Source organism: Benincasa hispida, chromosome 6 (assembly GCF_027475165.1).
Source record: "Benincasa hispida cultivar pf3 chromosome 6, pf3_genome.v1.1, whole genome shotgun sequence".
Lineage (NCBI taxonomy): Eukaryota > Viridiplantae > Streptophyta > Magnoliopsida > Cucurbitales > Cucurbitaceae > Benincasa > Benincasa hispida.
In genome coordinates, this window is record NC_143483.1 from 25,922,637 (window position 1) to 25,948,861 (window position 26,225).

The following is a 26,225-nucleotide window of genomic DNA, read 5'->3' on the forward strand; positions in this document are numbered from 1 at the left end:
GCATTCCATGCGACAAACTAGCCTTCATGAAGATTAACGCATGCGATCAACTTTATGATGGTCTGGGATCAACGCATGCAATCGATTCCTGAAATGGCTACAAAAATAGACATTTTGATGTAGAATAACGCATGATATAGGGTTAGCGAGGATTTTTAGTACTGGTCGACGCAAGCTCACTTTTCCACGAGAATTCTTAGTATTATCAATGCATATTCTGCTCATTAGCCCTCATAATTCTAAGTAAAAGGCTACAATAGCTTGTATTTCTACAAGCTATCAATGACCCATAAAGTTTATGGGCTACATTCACTTTACCCATGTTGACTTGGACTTAGATTGGAATTTTGAGGGAAATTAACGTGTTTTCCAATAGAGATAAGATCAATTTTTGGGTGTCACTAGTACGTGCTTGGTTTGGAGGATTGGAAGTGCGTGGTTCAAATCAAGAAAAAAATTTGTGGAGATTGTTGTCTTGATAATATTTTTTAACTTCATTTCAAGATAAATAATCTTAATATTGGTTCACCCTTGAGCCAGGAAACTCATATAAAATGATGTTATTTGATTTATCTAGATGACGTTGAGTAGCATGATATGAATAGAACTATTTATGAGCATGATGTTATTTGCATATACTTGTATGATCATGATGTGGGACCAGTTAGAAGTATGTTGCATGTTAAGTAAGTATGTGTCGATTTTCCCTCCTAACACTGCTATGTTATCGGATATCAACGGGTTCCCTACTATGTTGTCGGGTACTGACATGTTTCTTGCTATGTTTGTGTGCCTTCGGGTCACCAGATGTGTGTTAGGATGGGTTAAATCGTTCACTAGATGGCCACATCCATGATTAGTAGAGGATACATGCATAGTAGATGTTCCATTTTTATCAGATATTTACATGTCCCGCTAGTATGTAACATTTATTTGACATAAATGCAAAGTCTGATGGAATACACAAGCATGCAACGGAAGCAAACAAAATCAATAAGTACTCTAATTACATTTAATTTGAGTTCTAAAGCATGCATTTTCAGAAAAACACAAGAAGGTTTCAAAATGAACTTACCTTTGATGATTTCTTCCAACTCCAAGTTGCTCTTCACATTAATCCAACTCCAAATCAACCGTGAACCATCAAGAGATCTTCTCTACTATTCTCAGCCTTGAATTTGAGTGGTGGAACTCATATTTGAGTGAATTTGTGAAGATATTATGTGGGTTTGAAGAGGAAGAAGAAGAAGTAGCAGAAAAACAATTTTTCCAACAAAAAAAATTCTTTTTTCTTCTTCAATTCAGGAGCTTTTAATCAATTGCAGCATGCAAAAGCCTCAGGTTTTTCAAGATGCCAGCAATTGCTTCCCATTTGAAGTGGGAATTGTGTGATTATGCATGATGAACACCTCATGCTTGGAGGTGAAAGTGGGAAAAACCCACTTTGGGGCTCCAATTTCCAATTTTTCCTTTTTAGACCTCATTATTAAGTAAACCTAAATCATTCAATTTTCCAAATTGAATTTAAAATTGGAAATTAATTAATTTAATTTAATATCAAATATTAAATTAATCACATACCTAATGTTAAATATAAATCCTATTTATGTAAATAATATTTAAATCAACATTTAAATATTATAAACTCTCCAATTTAATTTCAACAAATTAAACGTTAATTATATCAAATATAATTATATAAACCTTAATTTGAAATGAACTTATTCAAATTCAAACCCTAATTTCAATTTGAAAATTCAAATTGATATCATTCCAAATTCACTTAATTTAATAATTCAAGGTGTTCATGTTTTACGAGCTAGTAGAAGAACCTTATGAACCTACAGATTATGAACTCCAACGATTAAGATTAATTGGCTAAAACTCTTTAGACCGAATTAATCAATATTCGTCAACTATCGAGTCACACCACTATAGCTTGATAGTTGCACTCTCCTCACTGTAGATATATTTGTGTTCACATAATATAACCATAACCAGTAAGTTGACCCTTCACAAGTTGTTCGTAACAACAGCTGGGTCAATAAGTTTTACCCCCGATGTTACGTCTTGTTCCTTAAATTCCTACCGATCCTCTAATGAACAATTGGTTTATAATCCAATCACTAAACTGGATCCTTCTCTAGCCAATGAGAGGGTGGACCCCTTGTTCAAAATCTGGATTCAGTTACTTAAGAGAACAATCTTTCTCCTATCCCTAAATTGGGTAGGCGTGAATTCCGTCTTGCATCCAAGTTCCCTAGCTATCTACCCAGTCTTACCCCTGAAATGGGAGGCTTATTAAGTAAGCGACGTTGAGTCAACCTTCACCTATGCAAATCTAAGAATAATCCCGAATAAACAGGATTTCATAGTTAGCTTAGGATTAAGATCGAGTTACCTAGGTCATCTAAGCGAAATAATCAATCTTAAACGGTAAACAACATTATAAAGTAAGAGTGACTTATTTCTTGGTCCGATCTTATGCAAACTCATTTGCATAGGACGCCCCCACTCCTCATATCAATACATGAACGAATCTAGATAACTTCATTTGTAGTATTTTTACAATAACTTGTAATAGCTACAGAGTAGGCCACATCCAATAGTGTTACCAGAATAAGATACCCAACCTTAACCATATACTATACACCATTTTGGCTTATTTACTCGAACTTGATCCATCTTTATGTCTCTACATAAAGTTCAAGTATTCATATAATAGTCATAGATCTTAGTTTATTGGATTTAGACTTTATGAATGCAATTAATAGATTCAATAACAACTTTATTGAAGAAATATTGAATAACATCTTTATTGATAATATAATGTGTTTAACTATACAAACTGCGAGTTTTAGGACACACAACCCAACATAGTTTGACCCCGGTAGTAAGGTTACTTACTGAATATTTTTATACTCGTCATTTCTTATGATTTTTTTTTTCAAGTAAGGATAAAGATAAACCAACGAATGACAAAAAGAATTCATAACCGTACCATTGGAATCAAATTGATGTTTCCACACAAGTTATCATGTTTTTAGATATTGAATTTTTAAATGTCTAAACTTAGGGTTCCACAACTTTCACTATTAAACTCTTTATGAAATTTTTCAATTTTGGTTTATGTTATATTTTAGGATACTCCGAAGTAAGATTTTATGTTATTTGAACTCATATTTTGTTGAAATTCTTTACTTTATAGAACAATTGGATTCTTTTTGCTTTAGTTGTCAAAAGTTTACTTTCAAATTCATACATACATGAGGTAATGATCCTATTAGCAATCTTAAAAAGTCAAGTCGTTACAATTATTCGTAATAAGGTCCGGGTAAAAGGCAGATTGAGAAGGGTGGATAATCTCTTTTAGTACTCCTTTCATTCATTCTTAATGCCAAAGACTTAGCTCTTTTATGTGTATGAAGCAATAGTTGTGATCATACTAACACTCCACAGTTTGAAATATATTATACAAATATTTTTCCACCCTGACCAATTTTTATTTAAAAAGACTTTTTTTTTTTTTGAGGTCTTGGTTGGATATTTTCTCATTGGTAGAGAAACATGTCTTTCTCAATTAGGAGAATATGAGTAATTAGTTTACGAAAAACATTTAATTACATCCTAACTATACATTTCTTTGTACATCTTATTAATTTGTGCAATCATAATTTGTTATAGGATAAATTCTTCTTATTTATTTTTTAAAGTATCCTATTTATTATTTGTATTTGCGAGTTTGGATACATAAAGATTCTTGTATCTTGAAATTTACTTAAGTATTACACTTTGTTAACTGTTTTTTTTACACTTTGTTGATTGTTTTTTTAACACTTTGTTAATTGGTTTTTTACACTTTGTTAATATATATATATTTTTTAATGAAGGGTATGATGATGGTAATTTATCTTTCCCAAAAAAAAAAAGATACTGTCCCTTTCCTGTTAAAGTTGTTTTATATTTTAAAACAGAAAATGATAAAATGTTTTCTTTTTAAGGTTGTTTTCATTTTTTTTTTAAAAGAGAGAGAGAGATTATTTTAAATATCTAAAAAGTTGGTACTTCACTATAAAGCTGAGCTTTAATATAATTTTTAATATAAAAATGATTATTTCTTTAGTTAATGGGTTATTTAATTGAAGGCGTTATTAATTAATATCAACGGTTTATTTTAAATATAAACTGAGATTTGTCCAACATGAGGGTAACTCAACTGTATTCAACTATATTGTACTATCGAGCTCGAGGTCAGAGGTTTGATTCTCTCACCTTACACTTTAATTACAATATCTTTGCACAAAAAAAAAAAACTAAGATTTCTTTTTTTTTTTCTTTGTAATATAAGAATATTGAATTATCTAATTGAAGAATATAAATGAGAAAAAAAAATACTAGTTTCGTCTTCTACTTATAAAGATTTTGAGTTTAATTTTCATTTGGTTCCTAAAATTAAAAATACTATATATTTACTATTAAGTTTTGAATTTTATTTTTTTAGTGGTAAGATTCAATAATTTTACACTTCTACTTCTATGTTTTTACAAATGCTTGTTCACTTTATTCTTTGATGATAACTTTTCGTTTTAATTAATCTAAAATAACAATGATGTGAAAATATTTAATTGAGATTAATAGTGATGAGAAGTGAAAACTAATTTAACTCTTTTGAAGTAATATAATGAACATCAATAAAGTGATTACTAATAAAAAAAAATCAAGATTAAAAATATAGATCTTGAACTTATGAATCAAAATAAAATAAAATTAATCGAGAGTAAAACTATAATATTTTTAAATTAAGAACTAAATGAAAATTAAACTCATAAACTCAATTTAAGTGATAATATTTTAAAAATTAAGGACTAATGGATGTTTAAATCGCATCTACTATTTTATAGGTATAGATAGATAATAAATATATTAGATTTGAACATTTGAATTTTAAATGTTTAAGATAATTAATATAGGTGGGATAAACACGGCAAGAGATCCATCAAATTTAACATTATTTAATTTATTATTATATTAATTAATTATTTACCCAATGAAAATAAAAAGAAATGAATACCAAAATCGATTCAAAGTGAGGAGAAAATTTGTAATGAAGCCAAGTGTGAGTGAATCACTAACTACCCATTTACTTTAATTATTATTATTATATCAATTTTCCATAAGAAATTGACATTAAAACAAATTAGAAAAAATCCTAACCCCAAATCTCCGGTTCCCCATCCATCTCCATCGCGACAGAGTGATTTCCAGCAAGGTTAAACGACGGTAGACATTGGTTGTTTCCGGTGGCAAAATGAATCAACGACGTCGGCGGCCATTGGAGGCGTCCGGTGAGGTCAGTCGATGGAGATACTGGAGGATCTGTCATTCTCATCGCTGGAAATTGCTCCAATCTCTCGGCCACATTTGCTCCCAGTTAGAGCGATGAAAAACGGAATCGCTTCAACTCGTGGATTCTCATACATTCCAGCGAGTCGTCCCACCCAAATCGGTCGCTATTCCTCGATCTCTACGCCGCGCTCCTCTTCTCAGTCTCAAACTCGGCTTCCGCTTCGGAGAAACCACGATTCAATTCCGCCGACTTGGGCGGAACAAAATTTCCGGTGAGAAAGCCATCAAGGAGAGTGTCAACATTGGGATGGCCGAAGGTATAAATTTTGGCGCGGGAAGAGAAAATGAGAATCGCAATCTCAGCGCCACAAAGAACGGAAAGCTCGGCAGCCTTGTTGAAAAGGCCGGCGCGGCGTTTTGAGAAGGTAACTTGTTGTGTACTCTTGTTCTCAAGCTTTTTATCTCAATCTTCCGACGCCCTATAAATTTCTTCATCATCTGGAAAGTCAGATTTCCGGCTGCCGGTCCGACCAATTATATATATAGGCGCTCGGCTACATTAATTAAATCAAATATTATGATTATATAAATGGTGATTTTTATTAAGCTATTTTAATTTAGGAGAAAAAACTTATTTTAATTAAGGAGCCTATTTATACATCGTTAACCCTTTTGCTTTTGGCATGTAATTAAAGACCCAAATTACTATTTGATACATTTAATTTATTCTTCTTGTTGGTTAAAAAAAACCCAATTATTATATAGGAAAATATATTATTTGATTTATTTTTAAATTACATATTTGTAACAAACAAATCCAAAATGGCAATTTTTTAATCATTATCTACAATAGGACGAAAACAACATAGGGCCATTTATTTACGACTCAACCACATCAATTGGAAGGGTAAGTGATGACATATAAGAACAAAATCTAGAAAATCATTACACTATTCATAAAAAAAAGAGTGAGTCCAAATTTTCAATGATATGGGGATTACAATGTCGTTATAGAGCCTATGGTTCACTACAATTATAGAATATTGATATATAACAAACAAAATTAGATGAATCCTACCATTTATATTGCTATTGATTGATTACATTTAGGTCATGTTTACCAAACGGTAATAAAAATTGGTGTAATCGAACTAAAATATCACTAATATATGAATCATAATAGACTTAAATCTCAAATACAATTGGATTACTTTTTATCACGTTTCGTCTAAAATATTTTACTATTATCATTATTGTTTGACCCTAACGATAACGATAACAATAAATATAACAAATTCATAATTTTCATACTATTACATTAACATCTATAACAATAAAGATGATAGGTTTATGTAATTTCCAACCACAATCGAATTAAACATCTTTAATTTCTCAATCAAATTACATGATTTGATTCAAACGAATTTCACATCTCATTACCGATTATAGAAAGCAAGTAAACAACAAAAATAATCAACCAAGCCCTAGTTTTTTATATTATCATTGATGGATTACTTTTGAGGTTATAGGGTTATTTTGAAAAGAAAAACATATCATGGGAGATTAATAAACTGTATTGAGTAAACAATTGACACAATACAACTACAAAAATGTTAGCTACCCTTAGCATTCAACTAGTTAATGCATGTAATCAACTAAGAGGTCAGGTCCGTATCCCCTACCCCACTAGTTGCTGAACTTAAAATATATATATTTTTAAAAAATACATTTAAATGGTGCTCTCAAATACTTTCTTTAGTTAAACTTAAAGATAGGCTCCATTGCATAAAGAGCTTTTAAAGACTTGAGAATAAGTTTTAGCAAAGGCAAGAATGAGTCATGAATGCAATACAAGGATCAAGGATGTGAGGTGAACAAACAATATGATCAAAATTGTTCTCAACTAGCAATATTTTCTCACCCTATGCTTAAAGATGATAAACAAATACAATAAAACATTTCAATACTAAAATGGCACTGCATCAAATGCACTGTTCTAAAATAGTCCCATAATAACAATAAAAAAAAACATATTATATTAACAGACTCCGAAGTCCCAAAAACCAGTGCTAAAAATTACAGAACACATTTCTAAATAAGGTGAGATTGTCAAATAAAAATCTTCTCTCAAACAAAGCCGGACAAAATTTCTCCAAAAAGACCCGCTGGCATCAGAAGGTGCAGCAGATCAAAGCTCTCGGCATCGTCGACATGAAAACACAGTTGATAGAAATACACACTTCACCTGGATACAAATCTACTTTATAATAAACTCAAGCCAGTAATAAGCAGGCTCACTACCTATGAAGAATATCGATGTCATTAGTCTTCTATCCAGAATTATGAAAAACCAACCTATTCCTCGTTTTGTGTTTCATCCTTGTAAAGTTTGATCATATCATCAATACGAAGAATTGTAATCGCTGCTTCAGTTGCAAACTGGGAGAAAATTGAGGAAAACAAATTATGAAGGTTGAAAAAAAGGAGGGGGAAAAAAAGAACAAAATGGACATTAGCAATGTCAGAAGTTGTTTACCTGAATTATCTTTACTTTGCTCATGGCAGGCTCAATAACACCAGCTTCCAAGTTATTGCGGATGGTTCCATTGGTTAGATCTAGTCCCATGCTGCTCAAAGAATGGAATTATTAAACATAATTCTAACAGGTTAACGCCAAAACAAGCCACTGTAATCCCAACTCAAACGGAAACCCCAAAAGTGAGGATGAGTTATAGTTGCCCCCCTAACTCATATTTGGTGGGCATTTTTATCCAGTTAAATAAAAATTGACCGTAATGTCTCATTTACATACTCATTGTGTAAAGTTGTAAACGAAAGTGCACTATAAATCAAGATAAAATGTCTACTATTTTAGTAAAGCCTCCACCGACCAATAAACAAAAAAATGGATGTTAAACAGACAAAAAAAAAAAAACAAAACAAAAACAATTGTAACACATTAAATAATCTCAAACCCTCGCATGCCAAGTCTCTCAAATCCGTTCATAAACCTCCTCTCAGCAGAATCCCAGCTATTGAAGCCATTTCACGAGGGCTAGAATTTTGATGTCCAAATTATCTCATCTCCAAACGGACCTTTCTAAACTTTGGACACAGCAGTCAATTAAGTAATGATACCACTCTACTTTCTTCTCAGCTCCTCCACCTCAAAGAAAATCCCTCGTAATGCAAAAAATATGGGGGAAAAAAGGGGAAAAAATCATTTAGAGAGCCAGCATATTAACCATTTTGCTCAACCCCACATAATATAAATTTTAAGCTGCAGACCCCATAAAAAGCCGTTGAATTAGTGAAGTTGCACAGCTGAAAATTTAAATCATTAAGTAGCTCTAATACATAACACATATTTAGATACATATTTAGACACATATAAGAAAGAGGAAAAGAAAAAAGGTATCTCTAACTAGTCTGTGACCTACTTTTTCAGAAACTGATGTGTCACAGACTCACCGTAACTGCAACATATAATATTTGTATCCATGCTTCTTGGGCCTTTATCAATAATGAATAAAAACATGATGCATATTCAAGGTGCAAGCTAAAAAAGGTTCCTCCAAAAGAAGGAAAAATTAGCAGGAAAAATAGAGTATACTAAGGCAATAATTATAGTACCTGGAGAGATGCTTCTTATCTGCCTTTGTTTGTGCTGTGTGGTGGTAAGCCCGTAGTTTGGCAACTAACTCGGTAGCATCCTTAGCAGCATTAACAGCAAGTACCTACACAAAGAACATGCAAGTGACATTGATGAAGTCCCAAAACATTTCCAAAATTTGCACCATTGTCATTATACCTTTGGAATAATTAACAAAGATTCAGCAAACTCAGCAATTGCCAACTGCTCACGGGAGCCTAGAGTTGTTGCAAGGTATTCTAAATACACCGACAATGCAGATTCAACTGCACCACCACCTGCTACCACCTGTATGATCAACACATTCAACGACAAATAGGTAATTGGAAACTGACTCATGAATAAATGAGTTTCTGATTCTTGTTGCCAATCTATCACCCAATTATCCATGTTCAATTTAAATGTTCCAAAAATCATGTGCCATCGGCTGCTACTGGTTGGTAGAAATTGAAATGAGAACAGCACAAATTGTATTACCGTATTGGACTCGAGAGTCCTCTTGACGATAGATAATGCATCATGCAAAGACCTCTCCATCTCATCGAGCATATAGTCATTTGCGCCTCTAAGGATCAAAGAGACCTAGAGAATAATAATTTTTAAGAAATTAGATTATATCACCATGTCATTCCTTTAAAAAACAGAAATTTTTTTTAATTAAAAAAAGACCTACAGATTTTTTTTTATGAAGAAACAATTACATTCCACCAAATATATAATTTCCCATTGTTCAGCATTCATAAAAAAAAATTATCTGTTTTCAAGACCTTTTTCAAGTTAGATAATTAAACCACAGGTAATAATGTGAATAATGTATCAATATCAGAACTAATACAGAAAAGTTCCACACTATCTACCCTAAGAATTTGCAATTTAAAACAATTAGATCTAGAAATTAGCTTCACAACAGCTTGAGCTAGGTCAAAGTCACTGACCGCACTAGTAGTTTTAGAACCCTTTATCATAACGACATCATCATCAGCAATTCTTTCCTCTACGACCTCATCAGCATATCCAAGAAGTGATGGCTCGAAGGTTTCCTCCCCCTCCATGTCAGCAAATGTCGAAACCTGCAGGCCCATGAGCAGGAAGGATAACAATTAATAATAAAAATAATAATAATAGTTGCTTTCTCGCTCTAAATAAAAGATATTGCCATAAGATATTAGACACTGTAAAACAAAAGTTGAGGAGCAGTAGCTTAGATAAAAAGAGGCTCAGAAGATTCATTTCGCTGAAATGAAGCTCACAGAGGACTCAGTCCACACAAGAAAACAAATAATTAAATGCCCTCTGGCTTTACGAGAACAAGATTTTCTTTTTTTCGTTTGAGTGGGGAATAATATATATTGCCACAAAATAAAAGGGACAAGATGTCCAGAACTAACCGGCATATGGGATAAAAAAACACTCAAAGCAGTTAATAGAGAGGAGAGAGAGACCAAGCTTTCATTAAGATGAAAGATCAAGACCACGAGCTAGACTAAAAAGAAAGCCAAACCAAAAGAGATCCCACAAGAAACAATACAATAACATAAATGGTGTCAGGAAACTCCTAAATGGTTTTTTTTAAGGTAAGAAGCAAGAATATTCTGTACATAATGAAGTGCATTATTTAATTAATATATCCTCCATAGAAAATGTAATTACAAAAGGAAGAAAATTATCCAGTTGGTGCAAATTGAAAAAGGGGCGTAATCCCTGGTATTATTGTTTAGAAAGTGAAGCAATATCAAAAGAAATACCATATCTACACCCTTTTAAAATCTCACTCCAAAACTCCAAAATATTACCAACGCTCTATACCACCCATATGATACTAACCTTGATGTTAGAATGTAACTATAAACATGAAGGGGCACAATATGATTCTAACCTTCTTCTCAAAGACAAGACAACTGAGGGCTACAAGCCTACTAACTCTATTGAATGTGCAACTTCCTAAACCAGTCCAAAATGCTAATACCAACTTCCCCAAAACACTAAAGAAAGTGAAAGGCACAAAAAGGTGACCTTAGCATGCAAAGAGAATCATGTAGAAACTTTAGTACTTTAAGTATATGTAACGGAAAGAAAACGAAAATAGAATTCTTTTATTTAAAAATCTGCTCTAAGCACAAGCGCAACCATGACAATGTGCTCCATATAACAGTGAAGACAATATATGAAAGCCTCAACCAATCTTTGGGAACACCATCTACAATGAAACAAACTGGCAGATTAGATTAAAATGGATAAATGATCCAAAAGGAAAGGTAACTATTAACGTACCATGGTTGCTCCAGTAGCCTTGGCGACATGGCGCATGTCCTCCTTTTTTACTCGCCTAACAGCAATAGCACCCGCCTCCACAAAATACTGACATTAGAGAAACAAAAATGATTAGACAATAACATCCTTGGAAAAAATTAACAAATATAATAACAATTTTTAAAATTTTTCTGTACATCAATGACATTGTATACAAATACAACAGAACACATAATCCTCATACAATCAGAAAAGAAAAATAGGAAAAAATATTTACACTAGATATGCAGGAATGCATTTCATTTATCTTGATGGGAGCAGGTTTATAATCAACAATATAAATGAGATGCACTACATTTAAACAAATGTCAGCTACATTAACAGACATCCAAAAATAATCCAAGAAAAGTAGTAGACACTAATTAGTAGGGTATAGCAGAGAGCAGTTAAATGAGAACAAAAATTAAAGAAGCTTGCCTTGAGTGCCATGTCATCAATCCCTTTCGTGGTGAGAACAACATTTGCTCCAGCTTTCAAAAGCTTTTCGATGCGTTCTTTCATCATATCAGACTCCCTATGAACAAAATGTGCAATAATTGCCAAACAAGGTTAAACAATATGAGAATTATAAATTTGATTAATCAAGAACACAATTACACAACTACTTAAAAGTTTCCTTGAAGAAAAGACGTTATAACATGTAAAATTTCCAAATTGTAATGGCAGTGAAGAGAATCTTTAGGAATTAACAATTATAGTTCAACTCAATATAATTTTTGGGCACAAGAAGCTCGAAAGAAATTCGAATGTCCATTACCTCTGACGAATTTTCTCAAGTTCCCTTGGATCAGTGACAAGAACTTGTACACCCAGCTGCATTTTTGTCTTTTGGAGATTGAAGTCGAGGCAAGCAATCCTGGCAGGTGCAACTCTAATTGGCATCCCTTGAGCTGCTCGACCTGTATCTAGAGCATAACCATTCAATAGATAGCTCTCTTTTGCACTTTTTCCATGAGCTTTCAAAATGTTGATTCCCTGAAACACAGAAAAAAAAAAACTACTAAATTCTAGTTCAAAAAATCCTTATCAACTTCTACTCTTTTTCAAGAAATGTAGCTTTACTCATGAAAACATGTACTTCAATTTAGAAGTTTATTTAATCAACATCCAATAATCTCTTAGTTCCACATCACCTTAGAAGATTTTTCAATCAATGAAATCTTTCTTCACCCCCCCCCCCCCCCACCCCCCCCCCCCCCCCCCCCCCAAAAAAAAAAAAGTTCCACATCACTTTTGTCGTAAATGAGAAGACATGAAGGTTAAGAGTGGGTTGAGTAATAATGTTCCATGTGAACCTAGAGGCAACAGGGGAGAGAGCATTAAAACTGTCTGAAAAAATGCTTATAAGTTCATCAATCAGTTTTAAGAAAACAACTCTGATTTTTATCCAATAAGGACCATCAAAATAGGCTCACACTCACAGTATTGCCCTTCTTGGACACAAAACCTTAAACATGTACTGTCTTGACCATATGTAAAGTCAAGGGCCATAAAGGCCCAATGGTTCTCATTAGTCAGTACAGAGTAAAAGCCAAAGAGGAGGGGATCCCAAGCTAGAAACCTTGAAATAAATTAAATCCACAAATTCCTCTTCAAAAAAAAAATCTCATAAGAAAATCCTCAAAGAACGGAAAACATATGAGTCAATCCAAGTCTCAGTAGCCTTCTGTCTAAAGGAATTGAATGTATTTTTCTTTTTCTTTTAGTGATGTAGAGTTGAGGAGATTCGAACGATCTTTTAGTTGAGAATATGTGTCCCAGCTAGTTGAGTTATGCTTAAAGTAACAAGATCCAAAAGCATTTTTTTTAGATAAGAAACATTTGATTTAATAAATAAAATAAGAGGAAACCCCAAGCACCTAAGGGCGATTACTGAACATATTTCCAATTGGAAACTAAATAAGAAAGAGTCCCTAAGAAGCATAAACAGTGATACGTGACACGACTATGACAAGGCATCGAAACCGACACGTCAATTTTCAAAAAAGTAGGACAAGACACATTGGAGACATGTTTATTTTTATTTTTTTTTTACAAAAATAAATAAGGACAATTCTGATTTTTATCCAATAAGGACCATTAAAATAGGCTCACACTCACAGTGTTGCCCTTCTTGGACACAAAACCTCAAACACGTGCTCTCTTGACCATATGTAGAGTCAAGGGCCATAAAGGCCCAATGGTTCTCACTAGTCAGTACAGAGTAAAAGCCAAAGAGGATGAGGATCCCAAGCTAGAAACCTTGAAATAAACTAAACCCACAAAATCCTCTTCAAAAAAAAAAAAAATTCTCATAAGAAAATACTCAAAGAATGGAAAACATATGAGTCAATCCAAGGTCTCAATAGCCTTCTGTCTAAAGGAGTCTAATGTAATTTTTTTTCTTTGAGTGAAAAGAAATGTAGAGTTGAGGAGATTAACATATTTCCAATTGGAAACTAAATAAGAAAGAGTCCCTAAAAAGCACAAACATTGATACATGACACGACTATGACAGGACATTGAAACCGACACGTCAATTTTCAAAAAAGTAGGTCACGGAGATACATTTATTTTTCTTTTTTACAAAAATAAATGTGTGCATATTTTGACATATTGTGAAATATGCACTCATATTTAACAAAAGGGAAAAAAATAGAAGTGGGGAAAAAAGAAAGATAAAAATCGAAGGAAAAATAACAAAAATGGGAAAAGAAAAAAAACACTAAGAGAAGTCACAGAAGTTGTCGGCAAGACCCCACGTCCTGAAGTTGAAGTCGCCGCTGTCAATAAAGTTAGAAAGAAAAATTGGGGGTAGCAAAGTGGGTTGTTTTTTATTTTATTTTTGAAAAATGCAGACTGTGGATTAAGTGACTAAGTCTTGAGGGTGAAATGTTTTAGCGTGGAGAATGCGTGTAAAAACCGTAGAATTGTTTTTTAAAGAAGTGTTGAACAGTGATGGGCTTAAAATGCCCCTTCAATGGCTTGCCAATAGTGGGTCTTGTTACATTTTAATTTTTTTTCTTTTTGCAGATGGTGTGTCCAAGGCATGTCCTGACAAGTCGGAAAGCAAAAAAAATAATAATAAAATGATAAACGGGCCAGCTGGCATGTCAGGGTTCAGTCAGTGTCCGACACATGTCCGACACCGACACTTGGCCATTCTAGGAGTATATGTGCTTTATAGAGAGACTATAATTCTTAAAAGGGTGTTAGTTTTGCACCAATAGAAAGTGGTAGACAACCAATTCCATGAAGCTATCAAAAATGGAAAAGGAGTCCCAAAAAAAACATTTATTACACTCGCCCCATAAAGTCCAACAGAAAGCTCGCATAACGGCCAACCAAACCATCTTCTTTGTACCATGAAAGAATGGCCCACCAAAGGAGATGCAAGGATGACAAACATATTATTTGAGCAAGCTATAGACCAACCAAAAGTTTTCAAAACAATAATCCAGAATCAAGAAGCAAAAGAACAAAGCATAAATAGATCAACAGGGGACTCAACGTGGTCTTGAGTCTCTTGACACATGAAACACCAGGATGGAGAGATAGACATATAGAGCATACGACGTTAAAAATGATCAGCTATATTAACAGCACCAAGACTAAGTTTCCATGAGAAAATTTTGATTTTCTTAGGGCAATTATCCATCCAAAAGTAAGTTGGACGAAATAATTAATAAACATTTGTCTGTGACATAGGAATTCATCTTTGTTACCTAACTTAAACTTAAAAACAATCTAGAAAAGGAAATAAGCAAATACTTAGGATTTCCGAAAGCCAGATTGGAAAAATAAACCCAAAAGTCACAAACCTTAATTGGGTATTTAATTTCTCCCCTTGCATTGGTCATCTTGACTGCTTGCACCGCATCTACAACCTAGAGACCCAAAGACATTACTTAGAGCAATCAAATAAAGATCAGAAGACATTGTCATTATTCCATTATCTTAGCAAGTAGAAGGTAAAAGCTAATCTGATAATGTATAACACTTAGCAAAGCAACCGTGAATGAACATTAGCAAATGAACTACAGGCAACATTATTTTACATAAAAGTCATCAAAATTACCACATACATTATAAAAGATGACGCTGAACCTAAAAAGTACTCAAACTTAGCAACAACAAAAGGGGTCAAGAACTTACCAAGTTTGCGAAGAAGTCGCTATCACTTGTAATCAACTTGGAAGACATGCTTGTCTTAGCACAGTTAATAAGCGAGTCTTTTCCCAACTTTTCAACCTGGCCATCCACATCAAGTGATATCAGAAACTCTTTGTTTGGATAAGAAACGAGACTGTTCATTAATCTTTGTTAGTATAAAATACGAAAGAACTATACAAAAGGGTTTGAGCCCACTCCACAACCAAGGGAGCTTTAAAAAATGACTTGATCAAATTGCCATTAATTGGGAAAAAATTCCTTACAAAAAAGAAGCAGAGAGAACCCAGGGGTTAAACTAAAAAAAGGGTAGCCCACCAACTCAACCCAATTACTCTAAAAAAATGATAATAAATAAATAAATAAATCCTAGCCTATAGAAACATTGAAAACAAAAGATGAATAAATGAATCCTCAATCCTTATTACTAATGATGATGTTAAGGACCTTATAAAACCTCTTTTTAAAAAAGGCAATAAGGAGTTCGGCATGACTATTGTTAGAAGAAATAGTACTTGATTACACATTTATCTGATTGGACATTTACACGATTGGTGTAACTTTTGCATTTAAATCAAGGATGCACCTCCTCGTAGAAAGATTTCTTAGCCTAGGTGAACAACATTGCACCCAAGTCCATATAATGTCATCAGAAGTAGAATGCATAAGATTAACATAATATATTTATAAATATAAATCATCTTCAACAATTATACAAAGATATTTTACTAGAAATAACTCACCTTTACAGCCAACTTCTCCTCAACATACTTGCATGCTTCCCTCATGGCTAGCTATCAACATCAGGAAAATATCGGTGCCCATAAATACTAAAATCAGAACTTCAAAAAATACAACTAAAAATCAATAGAAATTGAGTGCTACAGACATTGCTACAAAAAGAACAGCAGAACGAAACTTCATCAGAATGGAAAAAAGAAAGGAAACTTGCTTACCCTGTACCCGCTAATTATAGAAGTTGGATGAATCTTGTTTCTCACCAGATCATTAGCTCTCTGAAAAGTTACAGGGGGGAAAATGAAATTCTAGGTGTTCATGATAATAAATGATGCTTTCTTAACTCGAAGCACATTAAGTACACTTACCTTGAGCAACTCGGCTGCTACAATGACTACTGAAGTTGTGCCGTCACCAACTTCTCGATCTTGGAGTTCAGCCAACTCCACTAGCACCTAAAACCGCATAAGATCAACATTTACCACATAAAAGTTTACATATATCAGTAAACAAGGCTATTTGCCCACCTTCGCAGCAGGGTGCTCAACTTCTAACATCTTGAGAATTGTTGCACCGTCATTAGTGATTGTAACGTCACCAATATCATCCACAAGCATCTGATACATATTTTTAGAACAAATTAATAGCTTAGAAAGCTTAGCAAGAACCACTGTTTCAATCCAACTCTTTATACAAAACACATTCCTAGGAGCTTCAAAGATTGTAAACATTCCTCCTCTAAGTTGAAAGCTTCTCAACTAGCAAACTATCAGTAAGTTTAATATAATTTAAAGAAAAAGATCTCAGCAATGAAATTTACAGAGAACCATACCTATGTTGTACATGAAAATTTCATCATGATTTACAAGAATGAATAGGAAGTACAAACTCACTGCATTTTAACTCATAAATGCTAAAGGAAGCAGCATTAGCAAGAATCTGCAACCTCATAGTACAAGAAATTGGAAAATGACGCAATACCTTATCGAGGCCAACAGGTCCAAGTGAGGATTTCACAATGTTTGCAACCGCTTGACATGCTACAACTGAACCCACCAAACAACTCAAATAAGTAATACACATCGTCTATTACAAGTTTAAGATAAATAAAGAACACACGTGTATAAATAAAAAAGAAACATCTATCTAGTCAAAAAAAATCATCAGAAGAAAAAGAACTAAGAAGAAGAAAGCAAGGGGTGAAAAGTTTTAATTTACCATTTTGAGTGCGAACATCCTGCCCAGATTGCCGCTCACCCAATATGTCAGGGGTTTGTGAAGCAATTGCCATCGTTTAGTGTCCTCTTGAGGTTGAAATGAAGTAAACACTTGAGAAGACTTAAATCTGTTGAGAAGAGATCAGAAAGAATGCTATCAATGCTTCTTAAGAATCAAATAACATAGAGAAAGTCAAGGGGATGCTATTGCTACTACTCCATAACCTTCATGATGTACATGTAGATCTTACTGCCTTATAATTTGTATTATCATTTAGAACAAAGAAATAGAGATTCAATTTTAGCCTTAGCCTTAACATTTGTATTTTGTAGCGGTTCACACATGCGTCTAAAACATAAGGGGATGACATTCGGTATTTCCATTGTTGAACTTGAACCCACTAGTTTCATATATATGAAAATCAAAACAACATTCAACAAACATGAGAATTATTAACTTGAAGACAAAGAAGAGTAATAAAAAATCTCCAAATTCACTTTCAAGTAAATTTGTTTAGCAGGAAAAAACCAAAAGAGCAACCCTTTATTTTAGATCTTTTTGCAGAAGCATATTGATGGATCTGAACATGACCCAAATCTTTACATATATTCATAGTCAATCAATAAGAAAATAAATACTTGCAAAGCCAGAGCAACGTAAAACAAATAAAATTTACCGAGCCCGAAACTTAAAACCATGAAACAACAGAGAGGGAGAGAGAGAACGATTCGAGAATAGATGCGACTACATGGGGGCTGGTTGATTTGAGAAGTAAAAGTCCTAAACTATCCAAAGCACTAAAACTGGAGAGAAACGCTCGCGGTGTTCCAACGGAAGGGGCCAAGGGATTGAAACTCGAAATGAGTTGGAACAAAGCTACAGAGAACAACGTGGATTTCGTTTACGGGTAGAAGAAATGAGACATCCATTGCACAGTTACACTTTCTGAACCGTGAGTGAGAGAAAGATGGAGATTGAGCAAAATGTAAAAGAAACAATTAATGGCGAACAAACCTTGAATGCGACTGCGAGTGAGGGAGGATCCAGTGAGAAAGATGGGGGATTCTGGAGGGTGAGGATGATGAATCTGCTGATGAAGAGAAATGGATGAGAGATTTCAGAGCCGCTTGGGAGCTGAGAGTGAAAGATGTTGCCGGAGATTTAAGGCGAAAGGCGGGAAGGGTTCAGACGAGTGAGAGCTGCCACAAGCCGTCTCAATGTAGGGTTAATGGTTATGACTTTTTTTTCCTTTTTGAAGAGTGTCTTTTCTTTTCTTTTCTTTTATATATATATATATATATATATATATATATATATATATTTAAATTTAGGGTTGTTTTGAAAAACGAAACAACTTATTTATACATGACATTATATAACAAAATGTCACTGTATGATAGATATTTATCACAACTGATAATAAAATTTTACTATTTTGTAAATAAGTTCAATAGTTTTACCATTTAAAACAATCCCCTAAAATTTTACATCCTTTTCTCTATCGATTAAAATCTTTTGTTATTTGTCAAAAGGGGGAAAAAACTATGATGTTATGTTCAAAGTTTGAAATATCGATGAAAATATTTAGGTCTCGATTTTATGAAAATATCGATATAGAGATTTCGATAAACATTATGGAAATTGATCACAATTGTTATAATTAGTTACTAAAACTTTGTTTTTGACTTAACTAGACTATAATTAATCATTTTTAATCTTCTTTTTATAAGTAAGACAATATTTAGATATATATTATAAATGTTTGTGTAAATATCGATGTGATAGTATAAATTTAAAAAGAAATAGAAAAATATTTACAAGATAATATAAAGTTTAGAAATATTTTGATGTGAAATAGTGTGGAATTGAAAGTTTTAGATGATAAAAGAAAAATTCACAACAATTCAATTTTAAGGTGAAAGGATGTAAATATTTAAATTTAAAAAATTGAATGGGGTTAAAGATAAATATACGTTATTTTTGTTGGCTTTTCAAATTCAATTTGTTTGGAAATTAAAGTTTTGTAATAAAGTTGAAAATTGAGAAAAGTTGGAAATTAAAAAAACTAGCACATTGAAAAAGCTTCATCGTCGGAAATAATATTGATGTGTGAAACTATACAATTTTGTATTATTAAGACTATAGAACCGAAAAACTTTAATTGGACTAACATAGTTAATTAATAAAAAATCGATTTTTTCTTAAATCTTCTCAAATGGGAGAGACAATTTTTTTAAAAAAAAATCTCGAAATTTCATCAAAATTGGTTGAAAATGAAATTTCTCCCTTCGAAATTTGAAATTTCAAGATTTCAGTGAAATTTCTCCACTATGGTTATGCTCTATTTTTTAGTACGACAATTGTAGAGATGGGAGATCAAACCTCTAACTTTTAGAAGCTCATGTTAATTACCCTTGAATTATGCACACTTTAATTATTATGTTATGCTCGTATATTAAGATTTGGACCGAATAATTATTTATTTGAAACTACTAAATTAAATAATTATGTTTAGCTACTCATACAAATAAAAGGAAAGTTTGTGTATGTGTATATATTGCTATCAGTGATTTTCAAGCTATCAAGTCAATATGTTGGGTCTCGACCGTCTCATAACATACCTAATGGAGTTTGCCTAACACATGCTCCAACCTAAGGGATCATATATCTTAGTCTTAGAATGTGTTAAAAAGAATCTCAGGCAAACCCAAACAATGTACCAAACATGCATTAAATCAAGAAATATTTAGGGAAATGACCTACTTCACCAGCAATATTTTACAAAATATTTTAAACTTTAATTGTATTTTATAACTAGATTTCTGCACATTTTTTGGACAATTTTAACCTAAGATATGTTCTCTCTCATATTAAAATTCTGTATCATTTTATAACTAAGGTATTTAAAACAATTCAAACCATATTTATTATTAATTATTTGGAGATTTTATTTTTTAAATAATCATTAATTACATTATATATCATATAATTATAGATTCTCATTTAATGATTTTTTATTCTATTTATTAACTAATATTGTATATATCCTAAGGAATATGATATGCAACTACATTTGAGTTTCCTTCCATTTATGCTCAGATCTCCCTTTTTTGTGTTTGCCAGTGGGTTCTTTCTTGTATTATTTTATAGATATTAAAAATCCGTCGTCAATTTTGTTTATTTCAAATATACACGGGATTATTTTAAATGCATTTAAAAAACGTAAATATTTAAAATTGTTCTAAAATATATACTTCATATTTTAATTTTAGTTTAGTTTCTATTGAGATACATATCTCACATACACAAGTATAATAAGTTATTTTGCACATATATATTTTTCTTCATTTTACATATTTTGGATTTTAACTTAAAATTTAGAATCTCCATTTTCAGTGGACTACATTTGATGCAAGATTATGATTACAAATCTTCATTTTCATCTGTGTTTCATTATATATGCATGTTGGGTTGTATGTCATAAAACTCGCAGTTTGTAAAATTAAACATATTACATTATCAATCAAGATGTTATTGACATTTATTCGATAAAATTGTTATTGAATATATAAATTACACTTGTAAAGACTAAATCCAATAAATAAAGATCCATGGCTATTACATGAGTACTTGAACTTTATATGGCGTCATAAACATGGATCAAGTTCGAGTAAATAGCCAAAATGGTCTATAGTATATGAATAAAGTGGGGTGCCTTATTCTAGTAACACTATTGGATGCGACTCACTCTGTAGTTGTTACAATTTGTTGTAAAGTGCTACAAATGAAGTGATCCTGATTCGTTCATATAGTGACATGAGGAGCGGACATCCTATGCAATGAGTTTGCATAAGATCAGACCAAGGAATAAGTCACTCTTACTTTATAATGTTGTTTACTATTTAAGACTAACTGTTTCAAATCGAGGACCTAGGTAACCTAACCTTAATCCTGAGCTAACTATGAACTCTTGTTTATTGGGATTATCCTTAGATTTGCATAGGTGAGGGTTGGCTCAACAGCGCCAGCTCAATAAACCTGCAATTTTAAGAGTAAGATCGGGTAGATAGCTGGGGACATGGGGTGCAAGATGGAATTCACACCTACCCGATTTAGGGAGAGTAGAGAGGGTTTTCTCTTAAGTATTGAATCCAGGTTTTGAACAAGAGGCCCCACCCTCTCATTGGCCCGAGAGGGGCTCGGTTTAGTGATTGGATCGCAAACCAATTGTTTATTAGAGGATCAATGGAATTTAAGGACCAAGATGTAATTCCAGGGGTAAAACAGCATTTGACCCAAACGATATTATGAACAACCTGTGAAGAGTCGACTTACTAATTATGGTTAAATCAAGTGGACAGAAATATATCTACAGTGAGAGAGTGCAACTACTGAGCTATAATGGTGTGTCTCGGTAGTTAACGAATATTGATTAATTCGGTTTAAAGACTTTAGCCAATTAATCTCAAATCGTTGGAACTCATGATCTGTAAATCCATAAGGTCCCTCTACTAGCCCGTAAATCTTCAATTAGTATATTGAGTGAATTTGAAGCGCTCAAATTCAATTTGAAGTGTTCAAATTTTAAATTAGGATTTGAATTTGAATTTTTCAATTTCAAATTAGGGATTGGATAATTATATTCGATATAATTAACGTTTAACTTATCGAAATAAACGTAATTTGTGAGTTTAAAATATTTTTAGTTTTTATTTAAATATTAATTACATGAATAGGATTCATGTATGATATAGATGTTTAATTAATTTAATATTTGATATTAAATTATTATTTAATTATTTAATTAAATATGTTAATTGATTATTTAAAAATTAAATTATTTTTCAATTATCAAATTCAATTTAAGAATTGAATTTGTATTTGATTGAATTTTTTAAATTTAATCAATAAAAATTGAAAATAAATTTTAGATAATGGAAAAATCCACAATTTTGAGTTGCTTGGTGGATTCAACACCCATCCCACTATGATAGTACCAATTGAAGTGTCAATAAGCATTATCCTTAAGTGCTCACATGAGTTGAAAGAATAAAAGCTTCAATTTTGCAAATTGAAAAAGGGGATGCATGAAGCTCCCCCAAGCCCTCTTGCTTCCCTCTCCTAATTGATCTCAATTCTGAGTTTCACCACTCAAATCCAATTTGGAGAATAGTAGAAAAGATCTCTCGGTGGCCCACTATTGATTTGCAGTTCAATTTCGTAGAGAGCAGCTTGGATTTGGTGGATTTCTTCAAAGGTATAAGTTCTTGAAACCCTCTTTTCTTAAAACTGTTTTTATCTCGAGAGAGTCAGTTCCACCGTCCATCCATGGCACCATCGGCAGCCTTGACACACATCCACTAGAAGCAAGCCATTGCTTCTAGCTGGTCCTTTCATTTTCTCTTCTTTTCTTATATTGTATTGTATTACATTTTGGGATTAAGGAATTAATACATTATGTGTTCAATGCATTTTTATGTTTCCTTCGCTACCATCTCTATCTTTCTTTGCTTAACATCCTTAACTTTCATTACATCACTTAGTGAGATTGCTAGAGTATCGCATACTTAGTCATGCGGATTAAAGATATGAAGCATGTAGCAAACCACCGGAAGGTGTGCGTTGTGTAAGTGTGTGAGAAAACCTTATTTGCTTAGTATGAAGTTGTAGCAACACCTATCTATAGGCAGACGCAATGCTTATCTATGAGTAAAGTCGACAACAACTAACTGCCCGGGAGGGTAAGTGGTTGGTCGCATTAAGCAATGTAAGCTAGTGTTCAATAGAGATAGGAATAATCTTACGTCAGCCAAGTTCATGCAGTTACCTTGTCTTATGAGCGCATCATTCATCATTTAGGCATACTTGGAAGAGTAGTTTAAAATCCAAATCTAAAACTCGAGAGAGCGGATTAAAACGCATAAACAAGAATGGGAAACTTAGGAATAAGCTCCGTTTGCGATCACACAGCGTATGCACCCTGCGGAAAGGATATTGCATGCGTCCAAGAAGTAGGATATGGTGGCTGTATGCGGTCATCTCGTACTTTTGCATACACATCGTATACGTCCTAGATTTAGGCTCTAGTGTGTGTAGCATGACCGCATAGCTTGCGTTGGCTGAGGTTGCCCTTGCGGTCAATCTTATGAGTTGCGATGAAGACATCCTCACATTTTATCTATTTTCCATCCATTTACTTCGCATTAACAGTTGTCGTGTCTCTACCTCTCATTCATACTTCTCATTGCGTTGTCTATTAGTTAGGAGTAGGAGTAGGTGGTAGCTTAAAACCCCCCATCATTCTTTTATTCAACCGTCGCATATACATCACGTATACATCTAGCTACAAGTCCCTGAGTTTGACCTCGGATCTCCCAAGAAACTTGTGTTTGCGTTATACTTGGCGTGAGCGCAAGAAAACTTGTGACAGGAACGCATGGTCAGCGCATACATTTGTTAGCGCATATTGTAAGTCTAACGCATGACCATTGACGCATGATAATCAACGCATACATTAAGAATATGCATCGTATATTGCGTTCACCTAATTTTTGTCATCAAGTATTTGACGACTTGGTAATTAATTTTTCGTCATCACTAGTCGTTTTGGCTTACCCCCACGTGTGTCATGCAGACATCCAACTTCGGTTGCGTGCCATATTCAACTCAACTCTTGTTTTGGCTTAATTTTGTGCCAGACAGTGGAGTTGCGCTTATGCGTTGAACCTGGCAACTTACTTTCATTTTGGCTTGCCCCCACGGATATCATGCGGACATCCAACTACGGGTAAGTGCCTTTCACAACTTAACTCTTATCAGCATGGGTTTCTTCTCTGCGCTGACAGTGGAGTTTTTATTCCCAAACATTTTTTTTTGCTTCGGGATCGCTGCCACCCCCAAACTTGAAGATAGGCAGCACTATCGCCGCAAACATAAAGACAAACTCAACATGAATGCGGTAACAAATGTTTGAGCAGAGGTTTGCACATAATGAAACTTAGACTGTCAAATTTTGAGGAAGCTATTAAAAGTAAGGTGAGCTTTGCAATACTTAGTTAGCGGATGTAGTAGATTATACGTACCATCATAGATGCATCGCAAAGGTAAGCAATCGGACAAAGAGAATTTCAAAAGGATAATGCATAAAAGATAACAAGAAAAGAACCTTAAGTAGAATAACACTTGCGATCATTCTTTGGAATTCATGTGGTCGAAGCCATACGTTGAATGATGGAGAGGATTCTTCCATTGTAACTGCGCACCGAGGAGAATTATTGTCGCATCTACAAGGAGCAAATGCATCGCATCCAAGAAAGCAGCCACATATTCAAAATAACAATTAAAATAAACTACACTAAGAAAAGCAAGGTAAAGATAGAGTAGAAGATGTCCCTGGAGAAATTAGAGTGAAGTCACTGCAAGGAATCTTCCATGCAGAAGATTGCTCTCAATTACTTAGGTCAAGAAGCTCGCCCTGACCATTGGAGCTTTCGGCAATTTCTGGGCACATGTTGGTCACCATGTGCTTGGAACTACCTTCAGCTCATGCGACTGGTTGCCATTCTATCTTGGGGTCAATACTGGCTTTCGACGCATCGCCTACACTTCAATATTGTTTGCAGCTCGATCGCACAAGCTACAATACTCCCAAGGTAAAAAGGTTGCTTGCGAAGACACAAAACTCAACAAATAATTAGCTACCAAGTCCCCGACAACGACACCAAAAACTTGGTCAAGAAAATTATGGAAGCGCATATGTGTGATGCATGTCTTAGATTATGCGCTTGTTTTCATGCGTTGGAGTGGAAAGTATGCGTTAATTTCTTATGCAATGACCATGCGTTCCTATCACAAGTTTTCTTGTGCTCTCGCCAAGTATAATGAGATCGCAAGTTTCTCGGATGATCTGAGGTCAAACTCAGGGACTTGTAGCTAAATGTTATGTGGTAATGTGCTTGCCGCGAAGAATAAAAGAATTTTGAGGGTTATGAGCTATGCACTACTTCTACTCCTAACTATCAGATTAAGCGGTGGAAGTATAACCGAGAGGTAGAGACACGACAACTGTTGATGCGTAGTAAAATGCATGGAAAAATAGATAAAATGGTGAGGATTTCTTCACTGCAACATTAAGCTTAACCGCAAGGGTAACCCCAGCCAACGCAAGCTATGCGATCATGTTATACATACTTGACGAAGACGCATGCGATGAATATGTGATAGTGTCGCGAGGCCTTATTTCTAAGTCTCTATTCTTGCTCGCGTGCTCTCACACATAAGCAAGATGACCGCATACCACCATGTCCTACTTAAAGGGTGCATACGTTGTGTAGTAGCAAACAGAGTTTATTCCTAAGTTCCCCATTTTTGCTTATGCGATCCAATATGTTCTCTCGAGTCTAGATTTGTTTTTTAGACTATTCTCCCAAGTATGCCTAAATGATGAATGATGCGCTCATAAGACAAGATAATCACATAAACATGGTTGATGTAAGATTGTTCCTATCTCTAGTGAACACTTGCCTACATTGCTTAATGCGATCAACTACTTACCCTCCCGGACAGTTGGTTGCTGCTGATTCTACTCATAGACAAGCATTGTGTCCACTTAGAGACGAGCGTTGGTACAACTTCACATTAAACAAATAAGGTTTTCTCACATCACTCACGCAACGCACACCTCTCGGTGGTTTTCTACATGCTTCATATTCCTATGTCGCATGATTAAGTATGCGATACTTTAACAGTCTTACTTAGTGATGCAATGAAAGTAAAGGATGCTAAGTAAATGAAGATGGAGATGGAATCAAAG

At 33.7% G+C, this 26,225-nt stretch overlaps 1 protein-coding gene and 1 pseudogene across 2 annotated transcripts; both read right to left on the reverse strand.

Moving 5' to 3' along the window:
* Positions 1-5,117: 5,117 nt before the first annotated feature.
* Positions 5,118-5,841, reverse strand: LOC150035542 (agamous-like MADS-box protein AGL62; annotated as a pseudogene).
* Positions 5,842-7,359: 1,518 nt separating this feature from the next.
* Positions 7,360-18,687, reverse strand: TCP-1 (T-complex protein 1 alpha subunit). 2 transcript variants are annotated; one of them, XM_039034571.2, is made up of 19 exons: positions 18,428-18,685; positions 17,414-17,540; positions 17,177-17,241; positions 16,723-16,812; positions 16,564-16,650; positions 16,414-16,473; positions 16,201-16,251; positions 15,443-15,538; positions 15,109-15,174; positions 12,066-12,283; positions 11,726-11,822; positions 11,270-11,356; positions 9,934-10,068; positions 9,476-9,580; positions 9,158-9,286; positions 8,980-9,083; positions 7,883-7,973; positions 7,702-7,785; positions 7,360-7,591 (listed from the first exon to the last, which is right to left on the reverse strand). In XM_039034571.2, exons 2-18 carry the CDS (start codon positions 17,484-17,486, stop codon positions 7,702-7,704), a joined length of 1,638 nt encoding a protein of 545 aa, XP_038890499.1. In that variant the 5' UTR covers positions 17,487-17,540; positions 18,428-18,685; the 3' UTR covers positions 7,360-7,591. The 2 variants fall into 2 exon arrangements, with proteins under 2 accessions (XP_038890499.1, XP_038890498.1); XM_039034570.2 differs by having other exon boundaries at positions 7,360-7,785; positions 18,428-18,687.
* Positions 18,688-26,225: the final 7,538 nt, after the last annotated feature.

Bases quoted from the DNA above. Each gene is read 5' to 3' on its own strand.
- TCP-1 (XM_039034570.2), bottom strand. From the start codon at position 17,486: ATGGCAATTGCTTCACAAACCCCTGACATATTGGGTGAGCGGCAATCT. The intron at 11,823-12,065 runs GTAATGGACATT...TTTTGTTCATAG, and splicing joins CTTGAGAAAATTCGTCAGAG to GGAGTCTGATATGATGAAAG. The intron at 7,786-7,882 runs GTAAACAACTTC...ATTTTCTCCCAG, and splicing joins GCAAAGTAAAGATAATTCAG to TTTGCAACTGAAGCAGCGAT.